Source organism: Denticeps clupeoides, chromosome 1 (genome assembly GCF_900700375.1).
Source record: "Denticeps clupeoides chromosome 1, fDenClu1.1, whole genome shotgun sequence".
In the NCBI taxonomy this organism is placed as follows: domain Eukaryota; kingdom Metazoa; phylum Chordata; class Actinopteri; order Clupeiformes; family Denticipitidae; genus Denticeps; species Denticeps clupeoides.
The window spans coordinates 31,353,057-31,373,364 of record NC_041707.1 but is presented as its reverse complement, the minus strand read 5'-3'; the positions used below and the strand labels follow the sequence as shown (position 1 = coordinate 31,373,364).

Here is a 20,308-nt window from a genome sequence, read left to right as displayed (position 1 = left end):
TCAGCTCTGCCTTGAGTCACCAGTCCAATCAGCACAGGTGCTCCCCTGAATGCTGCTCGCATTTTTTTCTCAGCGCCAACCATTTCAGTCTGTCTGCCCATAGAGTCGGGTTCAACTGGGGGTTCCTAATAGATAGATGGATAGTTTGATAGATAGATAGCCAACATGCATACCTTAGCAATACTACTCAAATACAGAGATAAATCAGTGTTTTCATGCATGACATCTACATTTTACGGCATTTGTTACAAGCCCATATCCAGAGCGACTTACAATCAGTAGTTACAGGGGACAGTCCCCCTGGAGACACTCAGGGTCAAGTGTCTTGCTCAGGCACACAATGGTAGTAAGTGTAACTTTGAACCTGCAACTTTGTTCAAAATCAACTGAAAAAGAAAAATTCAAAACATTGAATGAATTATTGCCATTGATGTTGTTATTATTCGTATTTTAATTCTCTTTCAGAGTTGTGTGTGCTGTCGCCCTCTCTCGGTCATCACGGGAACATGCAGCCAGGTATCAGCGCCAGTCATCTCGCTGAATCAAAATGAAAAACTTAACGTCATGTGACAAGTGCCGGAATAAAAGCACAAGTTAATAACGATACAATACCGAAAAAGAACATTAATATGAAAATTTAAACTAAAATGTAGATCTGTTTAATACACCGCGTGATGGCGCACAGGGTCCCGTCACCCCATCAGGGGTACAGAACCCCCAACTGACCTGAGCAAATTCTCACTGTGAACAAACGAAACCACGAATCGAGTGCTTCACTGCTCATAAAATGTGCCCGTGCGTCGTCCATACACAGACGGTCCAATACCAACCGCTTCGGCTCGAGTCCAAGCCGAAATCCAGTTCCGTCTCCGAACTTGCTTTTCCGGGTCTTACTTCCCGCCCCCAGCCCCTCGGGAGTTCCAGTTCGGGACCTCTTGTTTGAAAAATGGGGGGAAGGACGGGAACTGCGGCTCGGCGCCGCTGCATCGTTTAAAACTGAGGACGGAGAGGCCACGTGGTGCAGTTACTTCTCCGGCTCGCGTCACAGAATCATGCCTTTCCACAAGCGAGCGGTGTCTCCCCGCAGACTGTGCCGGCTGGACGGGGACGGGGATGCCGGGACGTCGCTCTTCGCGTCCCTGGAGGACGTGAGCTGTCGGACTTTGACGGGCATCCTCCGCCAGCTCTCGGACCTGTCCAAGCACGCCTGCGGTCTGTTCGGGGGCATCGAGGCGGAGGCGGCCGCGGTTTTCCACAGGGCCGCCCGGCTGCGGCTCCGACTGGACTCCCTGCAGCACGCCGCCCGCGAACTGGACCACACGAGGGTCAAACTGCGTGAGTTTACGTTCTCCGTGCAACCTTTACACCAGTTGCTCGTGGTCCAGATCAACAAGTGTCAGGATGCAGAAGATCCGCTTTGCTGAGGCCCTGATCACAGTCTTTACACCCCTGATCACAGTCTTTCTATCAGACTTTTTATTTTTTTTAATGGAATGGCTGCAGATGTTTTACAGCTGTATTTCAGTTTGAAGCACCTGTTCAGGGTTTAATCCCGATGTAGGACAGTAACCTACATACAGGATCTCCAGAGGAATGTGTTGTCCCGATACCCGACCAGTCCTTCGCAACGCGTAGGTTACGCCGTGCCTTGATGGTGTTGGTAACATGGTAAGAGTACTACATTGTCATCACTGGTGACTCTCATCAATGACCATGACCATGACCAATTACCAGTGTAGTGATCATAAAGCCTGTGGAAGAAAGTCCTTTTTTGGGAATACTTCAGTAATGGGGAAAGTGTACCTGAGGTGCCACGCCTTCTCTAGTTAACAGTCTGTTTTTTTGTAATGGGCTCCAACCAGTTCATTTTCACATGTAAGGTGGTGTTTCCCTCAACCCCTGCACCCCACATCCCCTCTTTTGACACTCTTCCTTATTCTTGGAAAACAATCTGTATTTGTGAGGTCTGGAGCATCAAACTTCGAAATGCACTATTAACAGTTGTTGATTATATTTAACCTTTCACCATAATGGTAATAATATAGTTATAATGAAATACATCTAGGCAACCATTAACAATTCCCACACCCCACTTCCTTCTTCCTCTCTCGCCCCCCTCCGTGTCTTGTCAAGTCCCATCACTTTCTCCCCATGAGGGGATTAGCTTCTCATAGGGACTTAATGGCTCTTAATGACATATTCTGCCCATCTGGATTATGACCCAGCTAAGAATAGCTGGGAACTGTTCAGTCACCGCCTGTCATCTTTAATGCCTGGGAACCGAGGACAGATCTTGATGTTTAAGATGTAGGAGAATAGAGGAAATTAGAGCATTCAGTCAGTTTAAGGTCAAGGGACCATCACCTGACAGTCTTATTTAATGATGTAATTTTAGCACACAATCATGTCTAGAAATCATCAAGTAAATCTATTTGCTCAAATTTCTTGCATACTGGCCTAACAGTTTTGCAAGCATATGCTCGTCTCACTGAATGATAACATTTTCACTGATGAAAATGTACAAACGGCTCTCTATGTCTTCTACTACTTCTTTATGTTCCTCATGTCATGTCACGCATTTGTTCTTGGCCCTGGTAGCAGGAAGAAAATGACAGACACCCCAGTCACCCCAGGGAGCATCTTCTTCATTCTGTGGTGACTGTGATATCCTTATTGTATGCATACTTACGCAGCAAGGAATAATTCCCACGCTGCCTTGCCAAGGAGGGAATAGTGTGTGATGCACCATTCCACGGTGGATCCACACATTAAAGGTCCCGTGACATGAAAGGTTCACATTGTGAGATTATTTAACATTAATATGAGTTCCCCTGGCCTCTCTATGGCCCTGCTCTCTATGGGAAGCTCTCTATGGCCCTGCAGTGGCTAGAAATGGCGATATATGCAAAGCATGCTTTGGCCATTCTGTTACCCATCCATAGACTGGCAGCTCAGAATGATTGTTATCGCGATAATAGTAAATACGATATCTGTATCGCAAAGTGTTGCGATAAATGAAATTTATGCTCATGGCCGGCCTCCGCCGACACTCGACATATTGTATGTGAAAAACAGTATGCGAGGCGAGTAGTACACGCTGTACTTCCGCTGTACTTCTGCGCACGTGAACTGGACACCGACACCGGGCTGGAACTGGACGAGATGAGCGGTGAATTCATAGTATTCAAAAAAACAGTAGACGAGAAGTACCCGAATGACCTACGCCTTCCAGACAAATTCTGTAGTAGGCATTCCATGGACACTTCACTATCCCATAAGGCAGTGGGAGATGCGGCGTCATATTCGAAACATGGCGGGAAGCGGCTCTTTTCCAGTGTAAAATGTAAAAATGTAATTCAAATGTAGTAACTACTCAAGTAGTATGCGATTTCGGACGCAGCATTAAATTATGTGCTAAGGCTTTTGTGTGTCCAAATTTGACCAAATTTTTGTTTAATAATTTTTTTTATATATAACATTTATATATTTAAAAAAATTATTAAACAAAAAAATTTATATATATATAAAACACAGGCAAGGCAAGGAAATATTTAGTTTAAAAGATGCTCTTGTTTTAAGACACTCTTGATGAGTGTATGGTTACATGTAAATAAAAAGTCATCTTTGAAAGCAATTCATATTGTCTTGGTCGGTCTATGGTAACAGCAAACCAGAAATCAGAATATCTGCTGAGGGTTTTAAGTCATTCATAATGTTTTGAAGTCTAAATATTTGCAAATTCCTTGACATATTGTCTCTTTAATTAGATCAGATGAATATATATTACATGTTTATTTTAGAATGATCATTACATATATAAACGATTTTCCTAAAATAGCTAATAATAATAATTTAAAAAGCATTTCTCTAAGGAAATGTTATATCGTTAGAAATATTGTTAATATTTAACAACAATATCGCATATCGCATATTTTCCCAATGTCCCACAGCCCTACTACCAACCATCATGCCTTGCAAATGAACAAAGCATTGCAGTTGCTTTGAGATTAATGTCCTCCAGAACTTCACTTGCCGTCTTCCGGCTCACTTTCTCTGCTTGTTGGGTTCACTGCCTTCTGGCTTGGGTTCATTTTCTGGTGGGAGAACGCAATGACTGCCCAACCAAAACAAAAGAATGTTTTCCGGTCCCGTTGGAGGGAGGCTGCTTCTCCAATTTTCTGAGCGCCGTGTAAGGTGAGGAGGACCGAAACACAGGAAAGAAGTGGAATCATGCGTGTTGCTGTACAGCAGTCGTGTACGAGTACACCCAGATGCACACCTCTAGTCCCATGCCAGACATGGGGTATTCAGATGCATCTTGCTGATTTGTGGGTCTGGCAAGAGGGCATTGGATGAACAGCTGGTTCTTTCTAAATTTTATTCAGACTGTGGAGAATGTGTGTGGAAGTGTGGGTTTCCCCTCCTAGATTATGTTAGTGTATAGTAATTATTTTAGTTTTTTTATTTCATGCCTTTTTTGGGAAGCACACTCCAATGGTTGTTTATGCCTTCAATCTGAAGATGGTGACTTTAGAAAAAGGACATGAGGTGCATGGAAGTTTGCTGTGACATTGTGTGTGAAGAAAGAATTAATGACTGAAATGAAATTTCTTGAAGACCCCTGCTCTGCAATCAGGTTTTTGAACAGAGACAGCCTCTAAGGTCCACATTCCTCATGTCCATTGTGGTTGCGATCATACTCTTAATACTTGAAGTCACATGCTAGTCAAGACTTTGTAGTTTTTATGGACTGCATTGTTCATTTTAGGTATACATTGTTAAATATGTCATGATTGCTTTAATTATTGTTTATTACAGTGCTTATTACACTTTTTCCTAGGCACTGTGTAAATTAGAGTCACATTAATGGCGTTTAGCTGATGCTGTTATCCAGAGTAATAACAATGGTAGTAACAATAGTAGTAAGCGGGGTTCCGGTAATTTCTGCTGAGTTAAAAGAAACTGTGACAGGTGTACGGTGCCAAAGGCTAGTGAGGTCGTTCCATATTTTTGGTTTTAAAGGTGTGTCAGAGAAACTACTGGCAAGACCGATATGCCGGCCCACCGTGGCTGTGTAGTAGAACGAGGTGAACTTGAGCACCAATACCGACACTGTGACTCTGTTTTGAACTAAGCACTATCTGTAAGCTGCTACTGGGTGGCAGTGAAGGTGAAGTGACGTGTGAATGTCTTGGCAGGTTGTTCAGCAGTCTGCCCTGCTTCATGCCGCCTGTCTATAGTGCCAGTTGCACTGACTGGGGGGCCAGCAGAAAGGGTGTAATGGTGTCTTGCAGAAACTGTTGTGTGGCAGCAGTGTGATCTGTAGATTAAAGGTGGTTGCCAATGAGCAGGTCAGAATGTTCTTAGAAGGAGGTCATGGTGGAGGTCTCTCAGGGATGGACGGACAAGAGAGCTGCCGGTGCTGTAATCTTTAGGAAAAGTAAAAAAAAAAATTTGGAGAGTTCCAAATTCTGTTCATTTTAAATTGTGATGGCAGTGTTGTAGGGCTGGACGGTTTAATAATCTCAATCGAAAATTGTAATAAAATTCAGTTCAACTTTGGGCTTTTTTTCTTCACAATCATGATAAATGGCACAATTTTTGAGTGTGTATCTACATTTAAATGCAGACATTCAGCTGTTTAGGTGCTGGAATACAGACGCGAAACGTAATTCTGTCACGTCCGCAGGCTGACGGGGGAAGGAAGGGCAGAAGCAGGACATACTGGAAACAATGATTTATTAACAAAAAGAAAATGGCATGAGGGCCTAAACTTGGGAAATAACAAAAGGAACAAACAAAAACAAACCCGCAGGCGTGTGCCGATTGCCAGGAACTGAAAATTAACATAAGGTAAGCAACAGGGTCCACATAAATGTCGCAGCGTTGTTCTGCTGCCCAACAGGTCCTTATAACAGGGCTCCAACCATGTACACCTAATCATAATCATAACCCATAATCAGCTGCATGTGTCCATGGCTGGAGCCCTGCTGTCAAGCTGATTGGTGCCAGCTGTGTCCCCAGCTGCACCCAGCCGTGACAGATTCGTTGTAAAGCTAGCAAAGAGCTGAAAACCAAGGGCAGTAGCAATAATCATATATATATATATATATTTTATTTTTTTTCTCTGGTGTCTTCAATTTCAGTCTGGCAATATCAGAAAAAATTTAGATAAAAATCAATCTGAAAAAATCGAATCATTCAATATGGGAAAAAACTGTATATTGGTATATATTTTTGCTAATAAGTTGTGAAGCATAGACCTTTTTTGTAGCTGAAAATAACAGATATGTCAGGTTTCATTTTTGAGCACTGCTCCAGGATCAGTGTCTGGCATGCTTTATATGCTGTGCTGGAGCCTCCAGCCGGTCCGGGACCCTTGAGTTGAGCTCACTGCTGAGATAGGCGCAAACTTAGCCCCCTCCTCTCTCCTGCATGGGTGGGGAGTGACGGGGAGGGGGTATGTGAAAACCAGATGTGGTTCACCCCCCACCCCCCCGACACCTCTTTTATTGCCAGATGAATTTGGTTTCTCCTCCTGCTTTGTTCCCTCCATCGCTTTCCTTTTCTTCATGCCTGTCCTCCATATCTGTACATCATATTCAACCTTTATCGTTCAGCTTACTTGGTCTCGTTCATGCTGATTTTATTACTGTTTTGGGCAGGGAATCCCTCATGAGATTGGAGACTCAGAGTTTCTCTTTTATCTGTCAGACTCATATCAAAGCATAAACAAAACTTGTGGAACTGATCCAGGCAGTATGGCCGCCTGATGTGTGGCCAGATGTCTGTGATCATATTTTTATTGAAAGTTCCTGTCCAGATTATTCAAATCGAGAGGCTTTAAATGAACAACTGCTGTTTTATTTTGCTCTGTTTTTTTCTGCTAAATTTGGCTGATGACAAGAATTAAATGGTTTGCTTTTTCAATTCATCAATTTTTTGAAGACACAACAAGGGGGTAAATCGGTACAAACAGACATAGAAACAGCTGATGCTGAATCTCATACCCTCCATGTGCTGGTCTGTGATGAGAGTGGACAGATTGTATAGGATTTATAAATTATTACAAAAGTTGGTCTATCATAGTTCTTTTTACTGAAGTAAAGGATGAAGTGAAGTATGTCCAAAGGACTAAAGACTGTTTTAAAGCATCAACAACAATATTATTTTTTTTTTTCATTTAAATTGTGGAGTGACCGGACTAAAACCAAGGGAGGGATAAAAAAATCTATGGACCTAATAGTGGGCAGTAGTGGCCTAGTGGGTAAGGAAGCAGACCCAAATTTGGAAGGTTAAGGTGATGGGTAAAATGCAAGCTGATGGGTTAAATACAGAGGACATATTTTGTTGTGTGCTGTGCTGCTGGCTTTCACAATGACAGTCACTACGCAAAAAAAGACTCCCTAGGGTATGTACAGTTGATTTTGTTCATGTGCTTAATCGTTCCTCTTAGTATCACAAACCCACTCCTTCAGACTCGGCCTGAGCCAGGAGTCTGATTATCCTAACTCCTCCCCAGTTTGGCCACAACAATGGAGGGCCTTGTGCTCTGGTCCAGGACCCCCAGACACATGGAGTCAGATAGCCAGACGCAGTGGCTGAAAGTCAGGGAGGTGTGTAACTGAAGTAGTCTTTTTGTAATTAGATGGGGCCTGAATGTTTGGTTGTGGCCAGGGCGGGGAGGGTTCACAGCTGGTGGGGTCCCTCCCCTTTGCATGGAGGGCTAGGCCACAAAATGTTCCTTTTCACCTCGTCCCTCTTGCCACCATTACTTGTTTTTTAGAACACTTGGCATCATTCCATACTAGCATTTTTAAAAAGGGTGGTTCCTGGCTCCCTTGAAATCATTTTGCACATGGGAAGCATTTCTTGAGGTGAGGTATTGAGATGAGGGTATGCAGTTCTGCACATTTCATACTGGAATAGTAAAAGACAGCCAAGCCTTTTTGCACACAGATTTGCCTTTTACTAAAGTATGGGACTGGTTCATGCATTCGCAAATGAATGTATGAAATACCAAAAGTACAGATACTGTGATAAAATATTATTGAACAATTGGAAAATTCACTTTTAAATAATTACATTTCTGCTGCATAGGAGGACAAGAGTAAGAGGCATGCAGTTCAATATGTGGATTATTTTGGAAAAATATAGTAAGATAACAGGAGGACATATGGATAGAATGCAGTTATTCAGGGAAAATGGGTGGGCTGCCAGATATTCTATTTGTCTGGTTCTTACAGAGATATACAGAGAGCATAGATCTGTGGGTAAGGATTCATATTTATATCAAGCTGCTGGCAACAAACAATCTGCCCAAACCAAAGCACTGGGCTACTAACTATAATTCGTCATCATGTCCCAGAAAGGCCGAGGTCATTCTAAACATTTTATGTCTAGAGTTACTTAGACCGGCACTTCTACACTGAGCTGAAATCCAGATGCTTAGCCTGCATATTTCTGTGTCTATTGTTTAGCGTATCTGTGTCTATATCTTTTGTAAAGTGTTTACTGGGATCTCAGCGTTCATCGCGTTTCCTCACTCCCTCCAGCCCGACCTTCAGAGAGAAAGTAATTAGGACGACTCAGTGGAATTGTTGGGGATGTGGAGCGCTTTAGAGGTGAAGAAATGGGTTGGGAGTGAAGAATGATTCTGGGGAGCGATCTCACACTCCCTGTCTGGCCCGAACCCCAACCGCACCTTCCACACCCAACCGCCGGGCCTCTCGCTCTCAGAACATGACCTCTGTTTGAGGAGTCTTTTTTTCTGGTTTCATTTAACTTTACAGCCAGAAAGAATATGGATCCATTTGGGATCTTTTGTTTCTGTGTAAGACACATCAGTCTGCACTGAAATTCCTGTTGGGATGGTCTAGCACAACGCTTGCAGTCAACTATTTTCCTGCAGCTTTTACTTATCTCTGTCTCTGATTTATTGTGAATAACTCAGCACTATTTGAAGCCAAGTTGACGAAGGGAGGGGATGATGTCTGGCAAAGAATCTGGAAACAAAGGGTGAAAAAAACTTTATCTTTTAAAGGAATAATTCATCAGAGAGAATGATTTCCTTTCTTTCTGTGTTTGTTGTCCTTGTTGTCAGTGACCACAGACCATGTAACACTGGGCGCTTTTATTTAATTAGCTTTCTAGTTTAACAGTAGTGAGACCATGCTCTGCACGGGGTGTTTGATATGTAGAAAAATGCATTGTTCAGTGTATTCCAACAATACGAAATATAAAAAATTCCAAGTATAATTAAATATTTATGGTGCAGTGCATAAGATTAACTAAAATGCTCAAAAGCATAAACTGTTTTTAGGGTTTCTGAGGTAAAGGACATTTCTGTGTTGCATTGGAGAAAGCAAACCAGTTGGCAATGACCCACCCTGTCTGACAACAGCACAGTTGCAGTTATACGTTTGAGGTAAAAAATAAAATAAAAATACAAGCATTTGTATAGACAAACTGAACCTGTGCACTTTTTATCTGTGCTTAAGCACGTGATTTGTATGGTATCTGTATGGCAACACACCTCTTCGGTTTGGGTTTTTGCAGCACACACCATATTACAAAGTAGCCCATCCAAACTAAAATTTCCAGACACTGAGATCAGTGGGATCATTATCCCCCTAGAAATAAGCTGAAATAGGTCGTATCTCTGCTACATTTCCACAAAAAGAATTATCATTATTATTAACACTGTGTTTTAGTATTATTCCTGTGATACATATTTTAGAATAGCACTGGTGCAGAAAGCCGAGAGGAACTGTGCACAATTCAGCACATCGCCGTGCCCTAGATTTCTGAAAGCTTGGAAAATATCATTCCTTCAGCCAGGAGAAGCCAGGCCGTTTGTTAAGAGAACCAGGTGTAGTCCCTGCCTGGAGGAATGTGCGCTGAGAGCAGCCAGCTGTTTGGATCTGGAGGACACCTCTTCATCGACCTTCCAAACGTCCTAAGCTTGACTACTAAAGGTTATATGTTTTTGGGGGCGGTGCATCTGCAGCTTAACCTGTTTCTGCCACAGTCTTGTCTTTTTGTGGAGAACGTGTACAAGAATGATGCAAGTACTGACAGGGAGATAGCAGAATGCGTGAGGGATATGGAGCAGTCACAAAACTCAGGATGTCCTGACGTTGTGAGAGAACACTTGAACAGGTTTCCTTTTTTTATTTTTAAGATGTAATAATGTTAGATAAATCATTTATCTTTAGAACAAGTGAAACCTTTTGCACTATATAGCGAATTTAAAAGCCTTTTCTTATACGTACACCATAACTTCTCGGTCCTGTACTTTGAGCGCAGGGTGAGGACTTTTTCACCTAGTGTGCATGCTTTTGGATGATGGAGGAAACCAGAGGACCTAGAGGAAACCCCCGCTGACAAGGGGAGACCATGCAAACTCGGCACACATAAAAGCTGGAGACGGGATTGGAAGTATGAGGTGACTGCTAGCCGATAACTATTTAAATCTAGTCAGTTTTTTCAAAATAAGAAAAACAAAGGTCGTTTTTCTCTCAAACATAACTTTAGCATAATCAGAAACACATCCTATCCCTGCTTTTTAAAAACAGATCTATTTCAACTGTGCATTACAGATTCTAGAATCACACATTTGATCACCGTCAGCGTCTCAGTGTTTCTGGACCTCAAGAGCTCGGCAGCTTCAGTGAGAGCTTCCTGCAGAAGGAGGAATGGTGGGAATTACACACTTCCTGGCGAGACTGGAGCTGCTCCAACAACCCACAGCACGACATTGCTGGCATGTGACGAACAGCAGCTATAGACTACCTCAAGTGTCATTGTGTGAATCATTCCAGAGGGCCTTGACAGCTTAGCAGTTTTCGGTAGTTATCTCCATGTTCTTGCGTTGTTATAGCAGCTTGGACCAACCTGGTGCTTAACCAGCCTGAGGCAGGTGGACTTCTGGTCCTGCTCAGTGTTTCCCATTTTAATTGTTTTCCTTGTTCCTTGTTTCTGGTCAAAAGTGTTGTTTGAATAAAGTCAAATTTGGACTGTTAAGCATTTCTTTAAGAAATCTCCAGCATGTAGTGTTTCAAGTTCAAGTTGAGCTGTATCGTCATTTCAGATACGTACATTACATACAGTACATAGTGAAACAACGTTTCTCCAGACCTTACTGCTACATGTAACATGTCAACAAAGTTACATACTGACATAAAGTGATATAAAGAGAAACATTTAACAAAAAAACATGTAGACAACAAGGAGACAGAATGGTGCTGCTTCGTGTTGTCATGCAACATAAGACTTGCTCGTTGTTTATTTATAAATGGCTTATTAAACATATCTAAATATATTTGAGTCATATGATACAACGATTTGTTTACAGCCAACTAGCTCCGGTAACATATGGACTTTGCCAAAGAGAACAGTGCATTCATTTCTTGTATTGTAGGTATATCAGAATTGTATGTGTATGTGTGTGTGTGCATAAATATATATTGTAGCAGCCCTTGGATCCCAAAGTGAGTCTTGACAGATGCTCAAGTTCTTTTCTTTATTCGAGTTTCAGAGAAGAATCCCTTTTGTTTCTGTACCTTACAGCACTGTGAAATCGGCTTCAACATACAAATGACACACTCACATACACAAACATGCATTTTTTCCATCCAAAACAGATGGCTGGTGCCTCCAACCTGTGTAAGTAGCGACCCTGGCATGGAGTTCTCAGCCATCAGCTCAGAAGTTGAGGACAGATCATGCTCAGTTGCTCCATGTGAGCTCCTCTGCTCATTTCCAGCAGGAACATGTGACTCTGGCTGGATGGTGAAACATGCAACTTTTTTTTTTGTGCCAGAGTAACACCCCCAAGTTTTAATTTCTTAATTGAAAACATCTGACTGGTAGTTGACCAGTGAAGCCTTTTCATGGGAATGATTAGGTTGATATGCTGGGTCTTAGATGAGTTTCATCTGTGTGTTTATAGGAGTAGAGTGTTGAAGGAAACCTCAATTCTTTCTCTTGACTTTGTATATTTTGTTTTGTTAACTTTTTGTTGCTAGGCCTTTTCAGGATAACAGTGGTTTGTGTGCAAAAGTGTGTGTTTTCAGTAGTGTGATATCGGTGATTGAGTTTGGCACTGTTACGTTCACAAGCAGGAAGCCGATATCTTTATCGCCCCAGAGGACATTTAGGCTTTTTAAGTTTCCTAGAGGAAATATGGATGACAACAAAACATATAATCTCTGCTGAGGCAATGCTGTGTAAACAGGAAGCCTGCTCTGCTTGCCTTCTTTGTATCTTCGCTGAGAAGATACGGTCTCTCAGACCGTATCAGCGCTGCCGCTCCACAATGGCATTATTTCTTCATGATGGCCTTGTTACTTAACCGTAATGACAGGTGGGACTGTCACATCTCAGTTAAAAGTTTATGAGATCATTGGAAAATGTAAGATTCAGCATTTCCAAGTAATGGCTGGTTTTGGTGTGTAGCGCCATCTAGTGGAAGAGTGGGGCATGCAAGCAGTTGCTTTTCCTTTAGAAAACTATAGTAAATTTTTTTTGTGGCCTGCAGAAATATCATTTTTGAAATAATGTTAGAGTGAAGGAACAATACAAATGCAACGTTTTAAAGGTAACGTTTCATTAGTTATATATTACATATGGATGTAATTGCTCTGGCCTTGTTTCCTTTACAGATTGTTTTTTGTTAAAGTGACATTAATGTTTGGGGTATTGCAAGACTGAGCTTTGCCGAACATAACCTTGCAGGCAATTCATAGTTATCTGCTCAAAAATCCTATTTCTTTTTTTTTGTCCATTGTTCAGTATTTTTGTAGTGAAAACAGAGTGAATGAAGTATGATGACAGTCACAGTCTCAGATTGCACATCTCTGAATTCCACATTTGAGCTTCCAACATGATCGAGCAGTATTGCTTAAAGCCAGAACATGGTCATTAAGCAGTGGTTACTCTTCTCCATGTACCCTGTCCCATATATCTTTCATTCATGCTAGCCCTATTAATGTGCTTAATCTGGTTTTAGATGGCTTGTGATTTAACACCTTGTAACCTGTGCAGAAGCCGACCTAGGAAAAGAACAGAAGCAATCCGTTTGGCAGGAAATTCAATTCATGTTTTGCCTCAGTCCCAGCCCAGATATTTTTGCACATTCCTATTCCCTGTTTTCTTCATTTTTATTTATTCTTTAAAAGGACTTGCATATATACCTATATAACTATATGTTATATAGGTGTGTGGCTAGACATTAAAAGGCCATAATATAACTGTTTTTTGTTCTCACTATAGTAGGTCATAGCCATATTTGGTGGTTCAGTGGGCACGGCTATATATTTTCATTCTTGATTTTCTTCCACCTGTGGGCGGAGAAACGTTTGAGACTTACTGGCCTATATTTTCCAACACAGCATATGTGAAGTGCTGTTATAGGCACAAGTGAGAGCAGATGGTGTTAAGTGTGTTAAATCGGCGCAGTCAGCCTATGCTTCTTGCCAACACACGGGAATCCTGGCTTTGGCTCATGGTGTTTTTTGCAGCGCTGTGTGCACCGACTGATGGACAACCGAGGCGGTGAGGATGCTTGGTTGCCATAAGGGATTTTTTTCCTTCTAACTTGGAGCCACGCCCTTTGAAGGGAACCCGTGAGCTGATGAGTGACGGATCACAGGTACTAAGTGTCCCCTGCACTGTGACATCAGTGGAGTGCCAAGATCTTTGTGAACAGTGAGTCAGCGAGAAGTAAAGCATTCATATGTAACTAATAGCATTTGATGTCTCAATGGTCACTTCGGCCTAAAAGGTCATGAGGAGCGTGATTTTGGACACTGTTGTGTTTATTTGAATTCTGAAGCTGGGAAAAGCTGACCTGTGAGGCTGAGGACAGGAGGAAGGCCACACATATTCTCCGGGCTCTGAGTCTGTCCTGCATGTTTATATTGACATGGCTGTCAAAGGGTCAAAGGGTCCCAAGTCTGAGCAACCGGATCTTAGATCATAAAGCAGAGCCACAGGAGGTGGAAGATGAGGAGGAAGATGACGATTCTTTTAACTAATATATTAAGTGTAGAGGTAAGCTGGTATGTGATGTTGTGGTGGTTCCTGGGTGGCAAATTTATTTATGTACTTCATATTTCATAATATCAATATTTTTGACCAACTACAGTGCTGTGCTTGTAGATTGTTGGAAAATAGTGGAACACAGAAAAGGGTCGGTGGATGGGTGGATGGACGGTATTTGTAATGTATGATTTAATGTATGATTTATAATTTATGAGTCAGAGTATGTGCCAGTGTACAGAGTCCATATTGTTTTGTGAACCTTCCATGAAACATAATAATTGCATGATTCCTCTGCTATGTACCAATGTTATGACATTGTGGTCACTGTTTTTTTTTTTTTTTTTTCTTTTGGAATAAACTGTAGCCTGTTCCCCGTTGGAATATATGGCATAATGATAGTCTTTGTGGCACTTAACTCAGCCACAATTCCACTTTCCACTTCTGACTGACAGCAATTTAAGTGCAGATGGTTGGATAGCAGCCAGTGTGTGTGCAAGCTGTCTTATATAAGACCAGCGTACATCAGCAACATGTATTATTGTCCTTCTTCTTCTGAGGAGTTAATTAACAAACAGGTTTGTTTGTACGTTGAAGCTATTGAAGTTTGGTGAAATGTGAAGTTTCTCTGCACAGTGCATCCTGCTGACCTATGATCCTCACTTCCTCAAGTAATCGATGCACATGCATACAGCCAGGTTCTTCTAGATCAGGACTTTTTGTTCCCTTTCTCCATGGTCAAGTTCTCATTGTAGGACAGGGGTCAGCAAGGGCACTCTGAATGCTTTATGGCTGTGCAGCACCGTACACACCAACGTACTGGGTTTTCTGAGTCAGTTCAGTCGTGACCAGCCTTTATGTTTCAGCCATTTGTGCTACTGTACCGCTTTTGAGGTATCAGAACCAATAGGCTAGCCTTCACTACCCATGTGCATCAGTGAACCTTAGTCACCCGTGACGTGAGCGTGTTTCCAGGTCACCGTTTTCCCTTTCTGTAAACTGGGACCTGCCATTTAGAGGATGCTCTGCCCAGTCATTTAGTATCACAGTTTGCTGCTTGTCCTTTAGATCCTTATCTTGTGCATAACACACAGACCTCCAAAAGTGCCTGCGTACTTGCTGGCATAGAGAGACCCCACCACCCCACCACCCCACCCAAATGATTAGATACTCAGTGTTATTAATTTCTCTCTCTTTTGTCTTATTTCACTTCACCAGCCATTTCATTTAGGACTGCTGCAGTTGCCTGCTTCAGTTGTAGTCTGGTATCAGGAAACAGAAGGTTTGCTGCCTAGTTTGAACTGGCCAGAGTCTGACTGCACCCCCACTGCTATGTGTGTGTTATCTGGGGGGGAAAAAAGCCATCTTGCCAGCCAAAATGCCACCACGATTAAAAATGTAAGCAGTTTGGCATTGGGCACCACTGACCGGATGAAGTTATAATCGCAGTTATTATAACAGGCAGCCAGAGGTTCTTATCTGTGATGTAGCGTGCCGGGCAGATTTAAGTCTGTAGTTGGACAAGATTCTAGATTTCTAATTTGTTCTGAAATTTTATTTAAGCCATTTTCATGAGACTGCTGATGTAAAAAGTTAGCGTTACGTAAACTAATTTTTTTTTATACATTAATGTATTAGAATTCAAATTATAATTCAGTATTACATGAGGCTCTGAATTCAAATCCTTTAGGAATCACTCAAAACAAAATGAAGAATGTTCAATCTCTTAAGTCAATGTCTAGTGTTTCATTTTATAATGACTCAAAAAAAATAATAATTTGAGAGACAGAAATTTGGTCCATAATTTATATGTGATGTCATGCGTGATTGATCTGTGGTTGATGTTTGTGCTGCATGTTTTAATGTTGGGATAAGCTGGGATAGTGCTTTCTGGAGAGTGTAGGGAAGCTTGATCCCATTCCAGGATTGTTTTATGGTGTGGTTGCATTCTTATGGAGTGTCTAGGCTGTGCCCTCCTAATATCAACTACCTTTTTGTCTTTATCAGCAGTTATTGCTCCATAAAATGACAGGCACTTCCAGAAACACCCCTATTATTTGTGGAATTGTCCAGTTAGAGATGTGGTCTGGTAACCTTTAAAAGAGATGGGGCCATACTGTCTGGGGGGGAGAGGGGGGGTGTTGACTTTTTGTGTGCAGGTGGCTGAGAATAGTCAGTGGGGTGAGGTTCTTGTTGTGGACATTATCTCCAGATTAAAGGCTTCACGGTTTCTTTTTTTTAAATTATTAATTTCTATTATTGCTGGACTTTTCTATTGCATGCAGATACAGGGACATGCTGGGTGAATAATAAATTGCATGTTTCACCATTTTGACATGCTGTATTGGCATTTGATGACATTGCCAATATTGCTAGTGTGGTTCGTGACTGGGTTTACCCAACAGCTTTGTTGTAAGATAAGACTTTTGTCCAGTCATGGGGGTGATTATCTTCTATTTTTTCCCAATGTGATGTACTTTACTGTACTTTAAGTAGCACTGGTGACATCAGTTAGGCTTGTATAAAACAGATTTGGCCTTTTGGAAATGTTTTTACCCCCACAGCATTCAAATTGTGTTCTAGCTTACATTGGTCCATCATAGGCCATGGTTACCAGTTGAACCTGGTTTCCTGCGTTACCCCGCGTGACTTTTGAAAATAAGTAAAACGCTCCATTATGGCAGGTATAGAACGTATCTGTAACATCACAGACAACCTTATTCACCAGGCTCAGAGCTGCGGTGAGATAGCAGCCCGGGGCCGTGCGGTTTGTCCGTAATTATAAAGCAGCGGGGCACGTGATTCTGGCGGACGTGCTGATAATGACTGGTGTGCAGAACCTGTGGCTGCTGTCCGCTCCTCGTCTCTGCGCCCCTCGCTCCGCCTCCTCCGCCTCCTGCTCCTATCTGGCTCTGCGAAGGAGGAGGAGCGCCGGTAGCCCTGAATGGCCACAAAGCTGCCGGGATTGGCTCGCTGGGATGGCCAGCTGCCAGGATGTGTGTGTAGAGAGTATAAACCTGCAGGAGGTTTGTGTTTATGCAGTAGTCTCTACGTCAGAGAGTGTGTGTTGAAGTAGGGGCGTCTCAGAAAGAATCTGGAGGAGTGACTTCAAGTCTGCCTGTTACTGTGTGTGTGTGTGTGTGTGTGTCAGGACCAGTTCTTTCCAAAGCTGCAGAAGCATTCGAGTCTGTGTGTGTTGGCTAAAAGAAAGTGAGTGTGTGTGTAGCTGTGCACCAAATGAAGCGTGCATGTGAGGAGGGGGGTCTGTAGACTCGGACGCCGGGCTTTATGAGGACACGGTTCTCCTGCCTCTGACACACCAGCAACACGGAGCGGGGAACATGTTCTGCCTGAAAGGTAAGATCTTTGCTCCTTTGCACCAAGGGCCATCAGGGCAGAAGCAGAGAAAGCGAACTTCCCACACATGTCCGAAGAAGCCAGTGCAGCTGCAGAAGAGAAGTTAGAAGTGAGAGCCGCCGAGACAAAGGGAGAGAAGTTCTCCTATAAGGGGCAACTCCTTTCCTTCTAGTCTCATCGCTCCTTTGTTTTTTGGTTTTTTTCTTGTAAGAAAGTTCTCCTTTTGAAGAATCTGGCAGAGAACCCATCCGACAAGTTAATGGAGTCATGTTAAAAATTCTTTTTTCCCCTTTGCTGGGATGAGGTGTGGGGAGTCCAGCTGTTTGAGAGGAGAGTGGGAGGGGTGAATCTCTCCGTTGTGCCTGCTTCCTTTTTTCTTTTCTTTTTTTTCTGTAAAGGAGCAGTTTGCTCTTTATCTCTGTACCCCTGCGTGAACATAAATACCTGTAGGACCAGGCCTGTCTTTATCTCAGGAGTGGTAGAGGATACGGCACCACTGTGTCATGCTTCCTCGGTAACACATAGTGAGGTTCTCATGATAGTGGGCTTTTTATTCTCGGCAGGGCGGCTCACATGGCGGCTGGATGGGATTTCAGGCTGTGATTTATTTTGGATGAGCGGTCAGGTGCCTCTTTGGCGCTCGCTCGCTCGCTCTCTCTGTGCCCCTCTTTGTGTTCTCCTCTGACCTTCCTTTCATGCTCGTTGTTGGCTCTCACCCCAGGCATAAGTAATTCAACAAGTGCCCTGACCTGTTCTTTGTCCACCGGTCACAGGTACAGTGACCCATGACCTCAGAATACGGCAGTGACCTACAAGACAGGGCCGCTGCATGTCAATCACTGGTACCACCAACTTACTCCTCAAACTAGATAATACAGTGCCCATCTGTGTGTGTGTGTGTGTGTGTGAGCAGTATAAAAATGCTTCACACACACACATACACTCACATGCACACACACAGTGTATTGAAATAGATGTATAAATGTAAATGTTTTATCTTGTAGGAGAGCAGATTTTTACAAAATGCCATATTCTTTGTGAAACATGACAAATAAGGAACAATATTGTGATATTAATATTGCATGAGGCATTGTGGGGTTGAAATAGGCGCATTTTTTTAGTTTGTGATGGTGTTCAGGTTGATTGTTGGACTGAAAGCTTCACTGCACTTGCTGCCAGGTGTGGATGTGCAAGCTGGAACACGCAGGAGGGCTAAAAACTCCAAAAAAAAGATGCAACCACCCGAGCAGCTCGGAAAACAAAGGCTCATTTGCTCTAATCATGAGCCTTTGAAAGTCTCTTTTATTTTATTATACCAAAGTGAGCTGAAGAGAGGTTGAGCTGAATAAACCCTCTGTTTAAGGCTAGTTTAGCTATTATTATTTTTATTCATTCGAGCAGAAACATTTGCTGTCGCAGTTCGTCTTTATTTCTCAATGTTAATTGATCAGTGAAGATTGTCAAAGGTATCAAAATAAATGTATCAAAAATGATCATGGATAAAAGACTTTAAAAATTAATTAATTAAATAGAGAAGATGTGTCCATCACCTTCTGCCCTGAGGGATGTTTTTTTCTGTCAAGACATTAATATGAAAACTGAGGCCTTCTGATTTATTCTGTTTAATTTTGTTTAAAATTGGTAAAGGTAACCCTTTGTGGGCAAGGAATCTTGTTTTATCGCGTGACACCTGGGCCTGAACCAGCAAAGCTTGGGAATTTCTTCACTGGTATAAGATCTTAGCATAATAAAAAGAAAACTTTTTCGTACAAAGAAATTTTTTTGGTTGTGTTAAAGAGATATTTACTGATGTTATCACCAGCTAGCAGTGGCCAACTCACCTAAGAGGACAAAGACCTAACAGAGACCCGAAGGCACCTGTCACTCTCGTATATATTGCGGCTTTTTAAACAATAGCTGTCATTCACCAGTAAATACACCAGTTGGTCAAATATAATACATTTGGACATTTAGATGTTAAGTTTATTTGGTTTTTAATCATGGTTATTGATTTGGGTGAAATTATGAAATTTAGACAACTGATGGACAGAGTTTGTGATATTTTTGTATATAATTATTTTCTATAAATAAAGAGCAATAAAAGGGAAAATATGTATGTAGCCTTTATCATACATTCTGGCTATATAACAATATTGAAGCAATTGACATGAATGGATGTCATATTAATACATTCCTATTTATTCAGTATGCAGCATCGCAGTCAGAACATAAACTGATCTGAAAGTGATGGGATTTTTTTTTTATTGTATGCACCGTGCTTCTCTCCTGACCTCAATAAGAAATTAGACTCAGTGTCATCACTTCTCACACAAATTCAGGCAGCTGCCATGCATATTGCAGTCACTTTTGCAGGTCCATCCTGGAAAATCAGCAATGACAAACTGTCTATTTTCCTGAGACTTTCAATCCTAGTTACAGATAGTTTCCTTGGAGCTGAAAGCAAGCCAGATCACAAACAAATGTAATGACAGATTGGTTTTATAAGAGTTTTAGAAGAAGGTGGCTATAATGAGCTCTGGCACACACACACACAGATTGTGCTTTTGTTCTACAGAATAAAGACTGTTGAACTGTAAGTGTTGTCCTTTGACCTCCCTGTGGGTATTTAGAGCCTCTCTGGATCCTGTAAAAATCTTAAGAAATCTCCCTTCCTGTAAAATAAATCTCATGCATGGGAGGTGAGTCAGCATCATGGACTTATTGAATATCTTGTGGTTTGAGAAGCTGCTCGTGAGGCTGAATCTTGGATGCAGGTGAGTGTTTGCCTGGCTGGCTCCTAAAACACCACAGATCTTTACGCATCCTTCTGCCTGTATCAAGCTGGAGCTCCGTCAAAGCCAAGCCAGACGTCCTTGCATGATAATACTGCGATTGTAGCTTTAATGAC

The 20,308-nt window shown here is 42.2% G+C and overlaps 1 protein-coding gene across 3 annotated transcripts in view; it reads left to right on the top strand.

Moving 5' to 3' along the window:
• The first annotated feature begins 949 nt into the window (after positions 1–949).
• nhsl1a (NHS-like 1a) overlaps positions 950–20,308 on the top strand; it is a 46,772-nt gene continuing 27,413 nt past the window's right edge. For 2 of the 3 annotated variants that reach the window (XM_028977411.1, XM_028977393.1), the window contains exon 1: positions 950–1,335. In XM_028977411.1, the coding sequence (XP_028833244.1) occupies positions 1,053–1,335 (283 nt within the window). In that variant the 5' untranslated portion in view covers positions 950–1,052. Of the gene's footprint in view, positions 1,336–17,166; positions 17,401–20,308 lie in introns of those variants that run through there. The other variant, XM_028977430.1, reaches the window with a different exon arrangement.